Source organism: Trachurus japonicus, chromosome 21 (genome assembly GCF_045865225.1).
Source record: "Trachurus japonicus isolate A0001 chromosome 21, Traja_1.0".
NCBI lineage: Eukaryota > Metazoa > Chordata > Actinopteri > Carangiformes > Carangidae > Trachurus > Trachurus japonicus.
This window is the reverse complement of record NC_140927.1, coordinates 15,831,649-15,849,280: the sequence shown is the minus strand read 5'-3', so window position 1 is coordinate 15,849,280 and position 17,632 is coordinate 15,831,649. Positions and strand designations below refer to the sequence as shown.

Below are 17,632 nucleotides of genomic sequence, written 5' to 3'. Positions count from 1 at the left end.
GATGATGCAGAATATAAAAACTACAGCTGCTAAACCTCAACATTTTAGCAAACTGACAGAGCCATGAGAACCATGAAGCTATGTTTCAGATGTTTGGCAAGTATTTTATGTCACAGTTTTCCAACACGTTGACTATTTTTCACCATATTGTGCTGCTCTGGCCAGATGGATTAGCACAGCTCAGATTAGCAACTGCTTCTTCATAATGGAAGATTAAACATAAAGGCTGGAGACATTCATATAAATCTGATTTTGTCTGGCAACACAGAGATCAGACAAGCTATAAGACACAAATTCTCTATGGTGTTTTCCAGTCTACTACACAATCTCCTTCTGACACAGACGATTCATTATAAAAGATGACTGCAATCATCTGGGAAGAAAACAGCGACTCTCTCCGTCCTCAGGTCAAATCAATTGAATTCAGTGTCTCTGCCTGCAGCTACAGTACAAGCTGTGCAATTACAGTGAAAAGCCCTAACAATTGAATAATAAGCCTTTAGAGACACAATCACCCAGATTTCATGTCTCTTTGTCCAATATGTAACATGTAAGATCATGATTCTGAAAACGCTATAAAAACACATGGTAAACTCAGGCCTAAGCTCTATGTTATGTCACTACTGAAACTTATTTTGGTTTGATCCATGTTTGCATGATTCAAGCCTCCTCTTGTCAATTTGTGTACAAACTGCTCTTTGAGTTCTTCATCTCTTGGCTACAAACATCCTTCACCTGTTTTCATATGACATTACACAAAAAGCTTTGCTATGACACCTTAAATACACACAATTGATTTTTTGTAAAGGAATTTTTACTTTAGGTTGCCTTTACAGTAAGTGTTGAGGATGTATTAAAGGGATAGTTCAACATTTTGGCAAATTGGCCCATTGCCATAATCGCTATAGTCATAGCAGTAGGTTCATTACCTTTAATTGTAGGTGTAAGCTATTTTCAGTACGGCGGAGCGCAGCAGCTGGCTGCTCAGAGCTATGCTATGGAGGCTAACGGAATTTCTTGGTTTCCCTCATTAAACTCATCAAATTCAACATCCCAAAACTCCACAGCGCTTTTGTAGACAAGTTGTGACCTGCACAACCACCACGCTATGAGATAATGACGGAACGATACGAAACGGAGCCGTTTTCGAGGTAAATACAGGGTAAATACGGAGACTGCTTGCTGAAAAACTGTCCCTGAACGCAACGCGCATCAGCGGTTTTGTATGAATTTACCTCGAAAACGGCTCCGTTTCGTATCGTTCCGTCATTATCTCATAGCGTGGTGGTTGTGCAGGTCACAACTTGTCTACAAAAGCGCTGTGGAGTTTTGGGATGTTGAATTTGATGAGTTTAATGAGGGAAACCAAGAAATTCCGTTAGCCTCCATAGCGTAGCTCTGAGCAGCCAGCTGCTGCGCTCCGCCGGTACTGAAAATAGCTTACACCTACAATTAAAGGTAATGAACCTACTGCTATGACTATAGCGATTATGGCAATGGGCCAATTTGCCAAAATGTTGAACTATCCCTTTAAGCAGTGTTTCCACAGGTCACTTCAAAGTAATAAAACGACTGCTTAAAAGAAAAACTCCATTGTCCGTCTCAAAGATAGCAGTGAAGACACTGATAGAATCAAGCTGCTCACGTCCCTGATGGCAGCTGTCATAACAACCAAGGTCGTAAAGATATGATGGACCAAGCCTGCGGCCGACGGAGGAGTCCTAAAACTGGGGCCCTTCTGGGTGATGTGACACACCGGTCTTCCCTAGAGGAGGACAGAGGTATTACAAGAAATGTGCAACTTGACTTGGGTTATTTTTAGTTTAGTTTATTTATTTTTTTCCCCATTCCTTTTCAAGGATTTGTTGCCAAGTAGTATTAGTATAATACGTTTTGTATGGGGTTAAATCAATTGATAAACTGGATGTTTTGTTACATTTATATCTCAAAATGCAAAGACAACTCTAAACATACTGAGCACACACATCTTTCACCAAACATCACACGTGGCCTTGATAAACTTGAAGAATTGAGTTTAACAGCAGAGAGTTCTTTGTGATCTTTTTCTCCCTACAGCTGACATAACAGTAGATTAACAGTAGCTGTAGCTGTCTGATAATAAATCTCCACAAATCAAAATGTAACAAGAATATTTCTAACAAAAGGATGAGTTGTAATTCCTTCCACAGGCTGGAAATCGATACCTACAGACTTTAAGAAGCATTAATCAGAAAATCTAGCAAGTGGTTTTTCTCAAGGTGTGTTTATATTAAAATGATGTCACAGAATGGTCAGGTCACTCACCATGAGTGCTACTCAGTGTGTCGTATTTCATCTTAAGTGGCTCTTAAGAGAGCCAGATGATGTCATCTGGGTTATATCAGGTTGAGATTGAGAAGAAACTGAACAGAGAGCTTTTTATATAAACTGTCTGTCTGTGGAGCTTGAAACCCATTTAATGAAAACACACTACTGAGCAATGGGAAGTGCAGTGTTTTGAGGACTTGGCCTATACTGTGGATTAAAGTAAGGATATCTCGGACTGCAGGCTCCTGTTTTTTTGAAGTACATTTTTTGGGAATTTTTGCCTTTAAAGCAGAAGTAAGCAATCCGGTCGTTTTGGCTAACTTCTTGTCAGCCGATGGAGTTAGCAGTCCCCGCCCTCGTCATGGATCTATTGGTCCTCGTCCCTACGTCACCACATTCACGCGCATCCCTTGGCTGCACACACAGAGAGAACCGCCCCTTTATGCCGTTCTCTCTCCTCATTGGATAAAGGTTGTAGGATACAAGGAAAGTTTTCTCCTCGGCTTACAGCACAGCAGAGTGACTGACAGACCCGTGTTTCAGACCAAACGCTCTATGTAAGTGATTGCCGTCGGAAGATATAACTATTTAAGACTTATATTAACACAAAAATTCCGCTTACTTCTGCTGTAATTGATAGGTGAGTGGAGAGAGACAGGAAATGGGGAGGCAGAGAGAGGGGGATTGACATGCAGCAAAGGGCCGCCTGAGTTGGGATTCGATATGGGGCCGGCTGCGGCGAGGACTATAGCCTCTGTATATGGGGCACCTGCTCTCCAACTGAGCTATTAAGCGACCCCCCTTTTTTTAACCCCATTCCCAAATCTACCAATTTTACAGGGGTGCAATACTAATCTTATGGAGTAGCACTCTAATACAAAACTTCTCTTACAGCTCTGTCCAAAAACTAAATGAATCAGATTGTGATGCAAGAAAGAGAAACAGAGGATGTCTCTGCCTACATAACACAACGGACAGCAGTGACTGGCCATAAAGTTGAGCGAAAGCCTCTGACATCAGTCAAGTACCTGCTCTTATCAGGAATTTATGACAAACATTCTTTAAAGAGCCATTATCGACCTGGTAATGACCAACATGGGATCAGTTACCTCTTGTACAACACACACAAAACACTGGAGAAACTGACCGAAAACTATCAAATCTAATGCAAATTTGGGCTACTAAGCCAAAGTGATTTTGAATTGATTCAAAACGCATCAATCAAAATTATTTACATTAACATTTAATCCAGTTTCAGTTAGACAGCTTCATTTAATCTAATTGCAGAGTTTAACCAACGTTACCATTATACAGCTTTTTAGCTTCTTTAGCTAGTTGTTAATATAAACAGCCCCATATTAGCTCAGTAAGAGTATCCCTAAAAATACCAGTATATGCAGCCATTTCCATTAAAAAAAAGCTCTCCTGAATGATCTAAATGCTTACAGACCCAGCACCAAACAGCAAAGCAGACAAAGGCTCCATGTGGAGTTTTAGCATCTTTCCACTTGCTGTTTTAATTCAGTCTCACCACTCACATCAGCAATGGTTCAAAGGACACACAGGCAGCTGTGTCATCTTTTTTTTTTTAAAAGCTCCATTAACACATTATGAACTCTCTTCGCCAGCACCAAACAACATATTGATAGAGTTATGAACTTGCCTGGGAACACAGTGGAGCATTTTGTAGCTAAAGTGTCAGACATTTCTCTCATGAGGCCCAAATACAGAGCTCAATGTAAAGTGAACATCAAAATTACATCAAGTGAACAGAAATGCAACTCCAAAAGAATGCTAATGAATCTGTTGGATGTGTAAATTGGCAATTATTTACTCTACCCTCTTAATTAACTTAATAAGGCAATGCTATGACAATGTTGTGTTTGTTATGTTTACCACTGGTTTCCGCAGCCTGCAAGGGGCCACAGTCAGATGGCTAGTAACACGACTGCAAATCAATGCTCATGCTAATATGTAAATAGTAAAAGTTTTAATGGGTGTGTGTGTGTGTGTGTGTGTTTCCTTACAAAATGCTTCAGAATAATCAAACTGAGTCAATCGATTCCAATCAAAAAATTTGCCTTTTAGCTAACTCGTGTACATTTACATTTGTTTTACAATGTTTTATTAATGTACACTGTCCCTTTTCAAATAAACCAATAAATAAGAGGATTGTGTATAGTTTGTTTTGCTGTTGATGTGGTGAAGGGATTAGAGCGTCAAGTTAATGGCTTCATTAATTAGGAACATACAAATAAGATTACACCTGACAAGGTAGAAACACCTGCAGTGTCCTGTGGCAAACCCAGGAAAATAAAGAGAGAATTCCCAACACTCAGATCATACATTGAGCAAATCATCTACTTTGTAAGCAGTGTAACGTTAGACTTTTCATGGTAATCAGTCTCAGTAGCTGGCAGCTCTGCCTCATTCTAACCTTAAAAGCAGCTTAGCAAGCCTCTTAGAAACCAGCTTACTTGAGGGCATGTGAGGAAATGAACTCTGCTAAAGCAGTATTGTGGTTCAGGTTGATCTCAGCTACACACACACACACGCACACATAGAGACATCATTTGTTTAAACTTATAGAGTTTCAGAGGTAAATGAATCACTCTTAATGAAATCAAATTAGAGACAGGGGTTCATTACACCAAGAAATTTCATGACTCATAAAAGTGCTTTGCAATGAAGATTGAAGATTGTCTTTTGCATTAGTCATCATCATTGCATTAACAGTTATGGAGACACATGATGAACTTTATAAGACTACAGCTTATATTCACATGCATGTGAGTGAACATTAATAACAAGGGTCGAGCCTACAAGATCAAAACTAGAGATCAAAACTAACTACAAATGGTAACTGTAGGGTTATCACATTCAGTAATCCTGCAATGTGGGAAATCACAAAGGTCTTCTCTCTTTAATCTACAAAATAGGTTGGTACATGCAGTTTGCTGTCAGAAGAAAAAACACTACTGCACGTTCTCGTATTTGATAAAATGGCAAAACTCTGTTCTTTTGTAAATTCAAGGGCACAAAAGGCTAAATCAAGACTTCAATGCCTCTTAGATCTAATACTGTATACAGTCTGTAAAGTTGTATGAGGAGATACATCTTACGTCACCCACTGCAAAACCCACACCACACTGATTCCTTGGCAATTACACAATGATCCTGTATATACTTAGATAAGGTTGTCGTTATGTCATGAGAGTAATTAGAACTTAAAAGCTAAACATGCCCGGCCCACTTACAGTATGCCCACGAGCAATGGCCACTGTGCCTCCTCACTTCCAGGACAATATTACAATCTCTTTGCCTAGTCTGTATTTGTTTTTGTCAGAATTACTTTTTCATCATGTGCTTCAAATCACAATGCTCTTACAGCTGCATACCACAACGTAATATTGTTACCTTGGCAGGAAAATATATAGACATGTCGCAAAAACAGTACTATAGCAGGAGTTTAAGAGGATGTGCAGGGATTCTCTGGGCAGCATTCGCAGAAACATTGAGTGGTTTATATTGCCATTACCAGAAACATGCAAAACCTTGTAATGGTCCTTGAGCATAATTTCAGGTCCTCAATGTCTCTCTGTAGTGCACACATGCAAAATGTGTTTAATTAAGATGTTATTTTAATTTGAGAAATTTAATTTAAAAAGTTTTTATGGTTTCAACTAAAATATCTCAAGGTGCTTTTGGACTAACTCCCTTTAATATATCAGAAATGGGGGAAAAAAATCAAATCATCATCAACCAAATCATTTCCTTTGATTCACTGCTAACTCCCTTGAAATCCAAATATGAACATTTAAACTCCCTCTGAGGAAATCTTAAAATCCTCTCACTCTAAATGTCTGCAACACAGTCTCAGTTTCTAAGAGAAGATCAAGTGGAAAATGTCACAGTGACCATTAGAGCTTAAAGACACGGGGAACGGAGAAGGTGGAGGAGATGAAACAGCCCAGTCTCACACTTGCTCTGTGAATGAAAGGTGTCGCAGCGCTGATCAGGACTCACCTCTGAGGGCAGGGAGCAGCGAGCGGTCTTTCCTATCATCACATTTGTTACACTCGCTGAAGTAGAGCAGCAGGAACACGTCCACCAGCACCCACACTAAAGAGGTGGTCAACACCACCTTGCAGTACACGAACCGTCGCATCACCTCCCCAGGAAGTTGGCCAGGCAGCCAAACAGGGAGGGTCACAGTGAGTGCTCTGCCGTCTGCTGACAAGGTGTGCGAACTGTGGAGATGGGGTGAGAAACCGAGCAGGTTTGACTAAGAGGCGTCATCCTACAGGGGAGACAGAGAGAGAGAGAGAGAGAGAAAAGAACAAACATAAATCTAACAACAACAGAAAGTATGATTTATATTTTAGCCACCATTGTGAAGCTATGATGAGAAACAATCAATTTGTAAAGAAGCGTCATCTCAGCAAAATGTGTGATGAACCTTTAGATTTCCCTTCATGCATTTCACAAATCAGATCAACCAGAGATTACTTTGTATATTTCCATCTATTTATTTTACTTTTCATTTCTGCAATGTGACATCACACAAAATCTATAATATCCTAAACAGCCACAGAGTTGGCAGACAAACAACACATCCAAACAGATCCTGTGATACAGAATAAATCACAGGATATGAGCTGGATTTGGCACAGATGCACAGTTGCATATGTTAACGGGGACAATTGTGTAGTCAGTGTATTTGTATACATATGAGGAGTGGGAAGAAAAAAGGGAAACAGAAAGAGGCAGAGATGCATAAGACAAACATTGTAGCCTAATATATTGGCTCTTTGAGGTAGATAACAATATGTATATTTCAGATCTATGACTCATGGGTTAAGGCACCAACCGTGAACCACAACATCCCCTCTTTGAGTCTGGCCAGAACCCTCTGTTGCATTTCTTCCTTCCTCATTTCATCATTCTCTCTACTGTCTATAATAAAGGCATCAAAGTTTTTTTCCCAGAGATGTGATCAGGGATGCACTGATCGTATCACTATCTGGGCTGGTAGTGACCATATTTAGCAGATCTGATGTCAGCCAGATGCGACAGAGCTACATTATAAACAGTTTGGCCTTGTCAGTGTCATCATCATAACATTTTTCCAGCCTCCGCTATCAATTACAGTCATTAAGTTCTGGTGGGTAACAAACTCAGTTTGTAGTGCCACAGCAATCCCTGGCATCATGTTCATTCTCATAAAAATGACCTCAGTGAGCTCCAGCACAGATTAGCAAACAGCTCTCAGATCTGGTATCTGATCAAAAATCAATATCGGCAGATACCCTGAGTCCACAATATCACTATCATATCAGGAGGAGAAACAGATGGATTGATGTGTGTCGTGACAATATCTACTAAGTGCAACAGATTAAAAATAAACTTGTTACCGTTTTCTCCTCATCACACACACATAACATTATGATGGTGTATTGGAGGTCACACCCAGCTTCCCACTCTGGCCTGACCCCAGACCATTTTCCGTTTGAAAAGATGAGTGACTGCTCATTTCCCCCCTCTCTAGACTTCTCCCACTTCATCAGCAGTGCTGTTAAAACCATCTGGGAAGCTTTCATACCAGAGGCAATTTGTGGAGGTTAGATATCTCATTGGCGTGAGATGTATGGCTCACAATATTTCAGATTTTTTTTTTTTAACGCACACACGCAACATGATTTTCTGTCTAACAGTATTTCTACTTGACTGAAATTATAGGTTTTTTGTTGACTGGAAGGCTTATGAAAGTATAATGAGACTAGAATGGGAATGATGAGTGTGTGTGTGTGTGTGTGTGTGTGTGTGTGTGTGTGTGTGTGTGTGTGTGTGTGTGTGTGTGTGTGTGTGTGTGTGTGTGTGTTGCATTGAGGCAAGGAGAATCAAATACACAAATAGCCAGTAGCCTTTTAGACACCCATAACATAAAAGAAAAAAACAGTCTAAACTCAGTCTAAATTCACAGCTTGGCACGTGACATGAGTGAAAGTCAGTGCTCACACACATGCTATGAATGTTACATACAGTAGATTATATTAAAAAAAAACTGGAAATGCATATGTGAATAATAACCAACCTCATTGCCTTTACAGCTAATGGAGAAAGCCTGCAGCATTTCCTGTTGGGAATCTCACAGATTTCCTTATCTTTCCCACACAGCATGGTAATGGTTTTGCTCTCTACACTCTCTCTCTCTCTCTCTCTCTCTCTCACGCACACACGCACACACACACACACACACAGACACACACGTACGTACACTGTCCTCTCAGCTCGCTGTCTAAATGTCCATCACAGGCTATGACACTGCTGCCCTGGGCTAACTCTTATCTCATTCACTAGCGAGGCAGCCTTTGTCCAGCTGCATCCACATGCTTCAGAGTCACATCACAGCGCCAGAGATGATTTCAGTGGATCCACACTCCATTCACAGTCCGAGCCAAGTCTATGGATGCAGTGCAGGCCCCCAGATAATGAGTGCGATCAACAAAAATGGTCTCTGTGAAATAGGCTGAAATCAAAGTCCGTGTGCAGCATATCACCTCCACTCACATCGCAGACAGATCAATGGTGAGTCTGTCTTATGATGTCTGTTTGCATCTCTAACCATCTGCTTTTTGTGTGTCAGTAGCTGAGAAATGTTTGGGTTTAGTGCCACCGGCAGCTTGCTAGGAGTCCCGGCCCCAAGAAGTCTGAGTCAATTAGTCCAACCATCTGCACAGATGAATATTTCCTATCTGCTGTGCACTACTCCATAAACAGGTCTCTCCATCCCTCACAATGAAATGTTTTAGCAGCACTTTAGAGATAAGTATAAACCACCAGGTGTTATTAACTGCTTATTGAAGTGACAATTAGTTGTGTTGTTAACAACACAACTGTTTGTCGTGAAATGTCTGGTGCAGGGCGCTGAGCTGAACAACACCTTTCTCAGCCATTTAACAGCAGTGTTTCTACTGTATGCGTTTCGCAGACAGTTAAGTAATTGTTTTTGCAGTAGCCTAACTGGACATGACTTGGATTTACACTTGACACTAAGAGTGTGGCAGTAATAGGAAGAAAACATGAAGCAAAGCCGAAAGAAAAGTGACCAGAAGATGTGCACACTCATAAACTTTCTCTGAGGCTGCCCAGGTAAAGCTGTCATCTTCTGCTGCTCAACACTGATGGACTGACTGCCATGCAAGTGACCTGCATGTGGGTGCATCAAGGCCTCACCCTCAGACCAGTCCAGCTAGGGATTCAAACCAGCAGCCTTTCAGTCACACACAACCTGAGTCTCCACTGTAACAAGCCCCAAGCAGAGCCCTGCATCAAACATCAATACTTCCTGACCGTCAAAGCAGATTGTGTCTGAGGCACCAGGTGATGAAACCTGACAAGAATTAAAAAATAGTATTCAGCGACTAATGTGAGCACGTATTGCACGACTACAGACTGTGAGGTCTGGCATATTTTATGACATGAAAACCTCACAGAGGAAAATATGATCTAAAAATACTGAAAACACTATGACTTTGGTAGCGGTGTTAAAATTTTTAGATAACAAATTAGCAAAAGTATTGAAAAATGCCAATGTATACCCAACCCTACCAGGAACAGCAGGTGATTATAGAGCTTATCCCAATAAGCCCATTAGGCCAATGACTGAGGCTTCTTTTATAAACAAAAACAACACAAAATATGGAGGTGTGCTGTGTAATGGCTTGTGAAACACTGACATTCACAAATCTCACTGTGGTGAATTAAACGTGTAATATACACACAGACACACACACGCACACGCAGAGACTCTATCCATATCTCATTCACGTGCAAATATATTATATGATGATTCATATATTATCGGCTTTGGCTGGAATAAACACTGCAGTTGACCAGTGAACACTCATTCTTACCTCTATGCAAATACAACACTTGGTAACCTTGATTAAACGTGATGTCAAATAAAAACACCAGCCCACCATCACTATGGTCACCATTACATTGATGTGTACAGCATTTAAAAAAAGGAAAAAGAAAAAAACAGACCATGGTATGATTTCTCTAATGGAAGGTGTGGTGCGCGTCGGGAAAAAGAGGATACTCTTAGCTTACCTAAATTATGGATGGAGTGAACCAGTGACCTGATCCAGCCTCGCTCTCGGGCAACGTGTTGAACGCAGACAACATGACTCGATATGTGCAGTACAGTGCAGTAGCCTACAATTAGCGGCTGGTTCCAACTGGGTAGATTTTCTCCTGCAACACGCTCAACGCCTCAAAACGACACTTAAATGACAGTGCATGTCAGTATGGAGTAGTCCACAGTCCGGTGTGATACTGTCCGTCCAGCGGTACCTGTGTGGACTCACTGATATGATTCGTCCTCAGTGGAGCCGCAGAAAACCGGCGGACACGGACGCTCGCCATGAATTGTCCTCCTTTTTTTTCTCCTTTAAACGCAGATGCGGTCACAGTAGCCCACTTCTTAGCGCGCACCTGTTCTCCGGTTGAATATTATAACGATGAGAGGACAGGCGAGATAATATTCAGCACAATCTAACCTCAGCTGAGACCGACCTGGAAATGTCTCAATCCGTGTCTCTGATTGGTTGACAGCGACGTCAGTCTAGAGACGCTTTTTGAAGTGGAGCGTCACCGGCGTCTGGTAAATGTAGGCGCGTGAGTACTGTAGCTATCTGCACAGCCGCAGGTAAAACACTGTGTTGTGTGTCCACTTTGGTCATTTTACATTAAAATAAAAAATAAAAAATATTATTATCGATAATTTTTAGTTTTAGGCACATTTTTAGGCACAGTTTTAGTTTTAGGCACATTTTAACTTGATATTTACACAAACTCCGAGACAGAGGCTTACATGTAAATTTTGATTGGATAGACAAGTGTAATCAGTGTAATTGTTTGGAAGAGGTTTTGTCATGGTTGCTGCAAGCACTCGCCTCTGAAATTGAATTTGTAGCTTTCATAAATGTTTCCTTTTGTTTTCGTTTTCATTTTTTATTTGTTCTGGATGAAATTAACTCATTAAATTAAATTGATCTTAATAGTCGAATTGGAATGTGTACATTTTTACTTTAATTGAGCTCAAGCCAATTAGACTATAGAGTTAAGCCCCTGTGCTTGTTCTCTCTATGTTGACTAATATAAATCATAATATTATATTATGAATAGACTGTGTATCTGCAGATTTGTGAATGAAACTATCCTACTATTTTAGGCTTTATGATTATCTATAAAGAAAGGCTTCACACTGATAAATTCACATTATGAACATGACAGATGAAGTCGATTGAGTTAAGTAATTAACACCCAGTCAGTGTTTAATTAATCACCAAGATAAATGTGAATTACCTTAGTGTACATGCATATATGTATACAGCCCAATTACTGTAACTCGAATACACAGATGGACAGTGTTAGAGTATGTAGCAGGCAGCGCAGGCTTTAGGTGAATCATGTTGAACAATGCTGCCATCTGCTGTCCCATGATGAGAGTCCTCCAGTGATGCACCAGTCTCTGGGCAATGTAGTAGATCCAATCTGATCCATGCATTTAATTAACATTCAGCAGATCATGAAGCCAGAGTGTTCTTTCAATCAGTCAGAGCCCCCTTTTTTTTAGCTTTTATTGCTGTTTCACTGAATCCAACCGTGATGCCACCTGCACTGTGAGGTGAATTATTGCATTATTACATATCCTGTCCACTCAGCAGCTCACAAACAAACAAACAAACAAACAGATGTCTTCATCAGATTCAAATAGTCCTTTGTTCTAAAAACTTTTTAAACCTTTTCATGTCATGGCTATAAAATAAAGTGAACTTCCACAGTTTTTGTGTATGTTATTATGAAATAATGACTTGATTGGATTGAACACATGGCTGCATAGTGTAATTTTATTATCATGGGGCTGGATAGATAGATAGATAGATAGATAGATAGATAGATAGATAGATAGATAGATAGATAGATAGATAGATAGATAGATAGATAGATAGATAGATTGATTGATTGATTGATTGATTGATTGATTGATTGATTGATTGATTGATTGATTGATTGATTGATTGATTGATTGATTGATTGATTGCAGTGTTGTTTCTGTTGCATCAGAGGACATACACACAAACACAAATTACCTACACACATACAGTACTTCATGGTACATGATGTACTGAGTATGCAGGGTGCAGTCTGGTCGTATGGTGGCGCTCTTGCCGTATTGTCCTGTCAGTTGAGCGGTGTAACGCAGGCAGGTACACTCTGGCTATTTAACCGCGGGTTGGTGGATTCATTCTGCTTTGAAACTGGCTACAGAGCACATGAAATCCCCAGTAATGCGATACCAAATCGGCCTGTTCGAGTCCACAAGAGCGCTGCTTGATTTGACGGAACTTCTCCAACTCGCCGCCCCCTCATCTTTACTTTCCACTTGATGATAGATTTGTCCGGGATTGTGCCAGGCGCGTCTTTTTCCTCCCTCTGCCTTCCGCACCGCTCGCACTGAAAGTTTCATTGAAAGAAAAAGAGAGCAAAAACTGGAGATGAATAACACCGGGTTCAACCAAACGGAGGGCGGACTGTTGAACAAGACCGAGGAGTTTTTGTGCTGCAACTTTTCGTCCGTGGTGACTGACAATGGCTTTGTGGCCGCCGCTCCGGATGAGAGGAGCCTCTTCATCATGAGGGTGGTCCAGATAGCCGTCATGTGCGTCCTGTCCCTCACGGTGGTCTTTGGCATATTTTTCTTGGGTTGCAACCTTCTCATAAAGTCAGAAGGAATGATAAACTTCTTGGTAACGGACAGGAGACCGTCCAAAGAAACGGAAGCAGTGATTGTTGGAGCCTACTAACTGACGAGGACCCTTTTTACAGTATGGCACCTCTGATCCTGATAGAGACAGATGGGAGACAATGCGATGTCCAACTGCCTAAACCAGCCCCTCTTTTTCATATTGGTATTTAGATAAAACCTCTGAGGAGCAGTCACCATGTAAAGAGGTAACTGAACCCTGCTGGACTGGAGCTCACAGGTGTTCACCTTATTTCATAACAAAGACTTTTCATTCATCTCCAGGGGTATAGTGCGTTTTCAGCCTTTTCAGTCAAGCACTGTTGTTATTTCAGTAGATGGAGCACCAATTGTCAAGCAGCATCCTTTTGTCATGTTAATGGCAAAATCCTCGTATTTGCTGCTCAATTTTACCCTCTCATATTGCTAATGCAATGGAGAAATATTCTTTAGGATGTTCTGTATGTTGTATGTGTTTTTGCATACAATATGCAATATGTTAATCAGTGTAATTCTCTGAATTTCTTGGTGATAACTGTGTGAGTGTCTGAGTGGGTGCTGGAGAAAAGCCCTACATGCCATGTATCTTGTTAATTGGAATAAATTCATTATGTAATTAAAGTTTTCCTCATAATTAAGGTCTATTTTTCTACCATGGTATTCCACTCACCACCCCCCTCTGCCAGTCCTTTAGTGACTAAAATTACACCCTTTCAAATGGCTATTTTAACCACTAATTTCTATAGTTTATTGTGGTAATTATAGAAAATCATTTTAATGAGGAATTCATCCTATATTCAGATGGAAAATAGACATATGATGAGCATTTATTTACACTGATATGAAGATCCGTGTTTTCTCTGGCTGAGATGAGATGACGCCACACAGAGGTTTTCTTCCCATTTCCCTCATTCTGCCTTTAAAGAGTCATAATCTATCAATGTTGATTCAATTAAATGAAGTAATATGTTTCTTTAACTTACTCAAAAAGATTCTCCATGAATATTACATGCAGATTTTCAAATTAAAAAGTGATATATTTTTCATTATCTGAAAGTATTTCCAGTCGGTCACATCTTCATCCGTGCATCCTTTTACATCTCTCCTCCTTCTTCCGTCATTGCATCTGTTGTGCTCTGCTCTTTGGCCAGCCTGGATGTCAGCTCCCCAGGGTGAAGCCCACAGCTTCAGAAATGACTTGCCTTGTCAACCCGGGGAGGATGAAGCCACCGGGCAATATGCTGCTGTCTGATTGCCCACCTGTGCTCCACATACACAGCTGAATAGTTTGAATCGACTTACTTGTCTCTAAAACGTCCTTCAACTCAGTTTGCTTGACATGGCCTTATTCTGTCTGGGGATGCACGGCTGCAGACACAGTGGCCGCTGTCTTAGGCCTCACACCTGCCCTGCTCATGTTGGGTTTAAAGAAATTTCATGCATTGATAAAATGCTTTGTAAATGCCAACATAATGATTATGTTTCCCTAAATTGTGTTTATGTGTCCTAATCTAGCGATTAATAAAGTAATTATTATCTCATCTTATCTTAATTTGCTGTGATGTACTAGCAGCTGGTAAAATTGAATGTGGCATCGATCACTAGCAAATAATTAAAAACTAAAAGCTAAAAACTATATTTCTTATGGGTGAGCAAGATCAGTTAAATAACTACTGGACAATTTGATCCAATAAAGGGACAAAGGAATTAAATCATTGTTGTGGAGCTTTGCATTTCTTAGTTTCTTGTATGTTGTGGTTACTGGATTGCATTACATTAATAAAGATGTTTCACCCTTTATTTTTATAGGGGGAAATGTGAAGTAGGTTGCATCTTGCTTCACAGATTAGGCCAACAAAAAGTGGCAGTTTCAGAAACTGCTGCATCCATCCTCAACCAAAACTCAGTGTTACAGTGTACAACTACAGTAAACACATCACTGTCTTTTCTTGTACTTCTAAAAGTCTGCAATGCTGTACAGAATGTTTCATTATGCAGGTGTTGTTAGGGCAGATTAAAAATGGTAAGTGGCATTCATTCTTTATAATTAAAAAAAAAATCTTACTCTATACGCTTGCACTCACACAAGATTTTGCCCCCACGTAATGATAAGGATGCAGTTAGTTACAGTCTCATTTTCACCTCAGGCTCAGGCTATCTAAAACTAGAATGCCTAGAATGGATTAGATTCAAGGAAATTCAAATCTAATGCTCAAAAATGTTAATGTAACAAGACATGGTGCAGTGAGTACTGAAAAAACGAACAATTTTAAGATGTTGCACTAGGTACAATTACTTTGTATATGATACATTGAGTGTTTCTCTCTGTCTTGTGGGTTTCCTTTCATTAGGGAGCGCTGGGAATAGCTCCCAGGAAACTGTTGTGCTAGTTTAATATCCAGCAGTGAACAATCTCCTGGCTGCAGCTGAACCATTATTAGTTCATCCCACAGTTCATCCCACACTTGTCTTCTTCTTCTACGCAACACATTCTGACTCTGATGCTGATCGATTTTGTAGAAATTGAGGACTGAGGCTGAGGCTTTGTAAAAAGCATTTCTGCAAGACTTTGCTGCATGGACTGTTTTGTGAAGATAGTTTCTCTTGATTGACACCACAACCTCAACGATTTCCACACCTGTCACACAGACAATGCTCAGTGAGACTTTGGAGATAGCAAGAGCAAGAGCATCTGCCCCCAGAACCACTGCTGTCAACAAACTGATAGCCTTCTGTGGGGCTTATGGGCAAGTCCTCTCCAGATATTTGGGGATGTGCTGGGGTATCACAGCTGCAACTGTACAACTCAGACGTTGAGATTGGGGGTAGGGATTTTAATACAAGGGGGGAGGTCAGTGCTCAGAAGTGAGTCAGGTCAGGGGAACAAATTCAACGGGTGAGTTGAAACTGGTCATACACGCCCCTGAATGCTGGATGGCTTGCTTCAGGGAACAAATATGAACTGTCACAGAAGACAGGGAGCATGCAGACAAGAACAAGAGGAATGGTTACAGACAACAAAATAAAACAGAAACAGATAAGCAAAAGTGAAGACAATAAAACAAAACCTAAGTTTTCTAGACAGTACAAGACACTGGCAGTAATATGTCAAAGGCACTGATCCAGCGCATCAAAAAACATACTGGTTTTACAGTATCTCGCATTTCTTGCCAAAGGCTCAGGCTGTTATCTGTCAGACAAAAAAAAAGCAAAAAAAAAGAAGGCTTCACATTTTTTTCATGTACCTGCAGGCTGGTTATAGAAATCTATATCACCAGAAGTTATAGCGCAGGTAAAAATAGCATCTGCTTATTTTATCCGATGTCTACAGTATGTGAGCTGTGTCCCACAGTCACAGCATCTGCAGGGTGTTGATTGCAAGCTAAAAGAGGCTTCAGGTCCTGACTGGCTCTCCTGTGATTGGCTGGCGAGCCGAGGACCAGTCGATGAACTGGATAGTGACTAAAAGCTCCAAATAGCAGAAAGGCAGTCACAGTCATCTCCCCTATTTACTCCTATTGCCCCACAGCTCCTCCATTCATCCCTCCCCCTGTTCTTATGCCACATCTGCTTCATTCATACACACATGCTGTATTTACCAATGTGGTTTATTGCCTATACAGTATCCTGAAAAATGTGGTTGATCAATATCAACCTTTCCTCCACTATGTCTCTGTAGATGAAAAAAGTTAGGTCTTTGCAGAAACTACACTGTTGAAGGAGAATCGTGTATCTCTCAAAACTTGAAAGCCAGTCTGTGAAATGCAAACATTTCCAACGGCAGCATCGCCTGCTCAGGCTGAACCAAGCTGTTGCCAACGTCACGCGGCGTCTGGATTCTACGACAACAGCAGTAATTGTGGAAGTCAAGCTGTGATAAATCCATGCAGACGGATTCTGAACAATGATTCCATTACTCGGCATCTCTGATTCCACTTACAGGATGAGTCATGGCTGTGTTGTACTGCTGATTGTTTCACACCCAAACATCACAGGGATTTAACATCTGAACAATCCTGCCACTTACACTTTACTTAATCCATCGTACATGTGTGAGTGTGAGTGTGTGTGTATGTCTCCACAATGTAAACCATTACATTCCAAAGTTAAGGCTTGGGTTTTGTTGTAGATTAGAGTTGTGATGTTTCTTTTAATACTTTGTGGTCAGAGAGAAGTAGTGCTTAGTTAGGGGTGTAAATCACATCAAGTTTCATCACAATATGATATTATATCAATTCAATGGACAACGATTTAATGTCTGCTGATATCACAAAGTCTGTCACGATACAATTTTGAATCAATTCAATTGAGGGTCCAGTGATCGATATGAGACAATATCATCTGCTGATGTAACACAATCACTTAAATTCATATCAGAATGCAACTCAAATAAGATTTGACATTTTTATTTCTGAGATCAACTTGATATTTAATTGGTGAAAATAGGTCTCCTGTGCCTCATTCTGAGTTATTCAGCTTTACAATTTTTACATTCTGTGATGACATGTATTG

The 17,632-nt window shown here is 40.5% G+C and overlaps 2 protein-coding genes across 4 annotated transcripts in view; one reads left to right on the top strand and one right to left on the bottom strand.

Annotated features, from left to right (window-relative positions):
• galnt13 (polypeptide N-acetylgalactosaminyltransferase 13) overlaps positions 1–10,899 on the bottom strand; it is a 40,951-nt gene extending 30,052 nt beyond the window's left edge. For 2 of the 3 annotated variants that reach the window (XM_085764712.1, XM_085764713.1), the window contains exons 1-2: positions 10,423–10,899; positions 6,334–6,607 (exon numbers count right to left, since the gene is read on the bottom strand). In XM_085764712.1, coding sequence (XP_085620838.1) covers positions 6,334–6,475 — 142 coding nt within the window. In that variant the 5' untranslated portion in view covers positions 6,476–6,607; positions 10,423–10,899. The remainder of the gene's footprint in view (positions 1–6,333; positions 6,608–10,422) is intronic. The other variant, XM_085764714.1, reaches the window with a different exon arrangement.
• Positions 10,900–12,549: 1,650 nt separating this feature from the next.
• Positions 12,550–13,754, top strand: rprma (reprimo, TP53 dependent G2 arrest mediator candidate a). The gene has a single exon (XM_085765677.1). It carries the CDS (start codon positions 12,873–12,875, stop codon positions 13,179–13,181), a length of 309 nt encoding a protein of 102 aa, XP_085621803.1. The 5' UTR covers positions 12,550–12,872; the 3' UTR covers positions 13,182–13,754.
• The last annotated feature ends 3,878 nt before the right edge of the window (positions 13,755–17,632 follow it).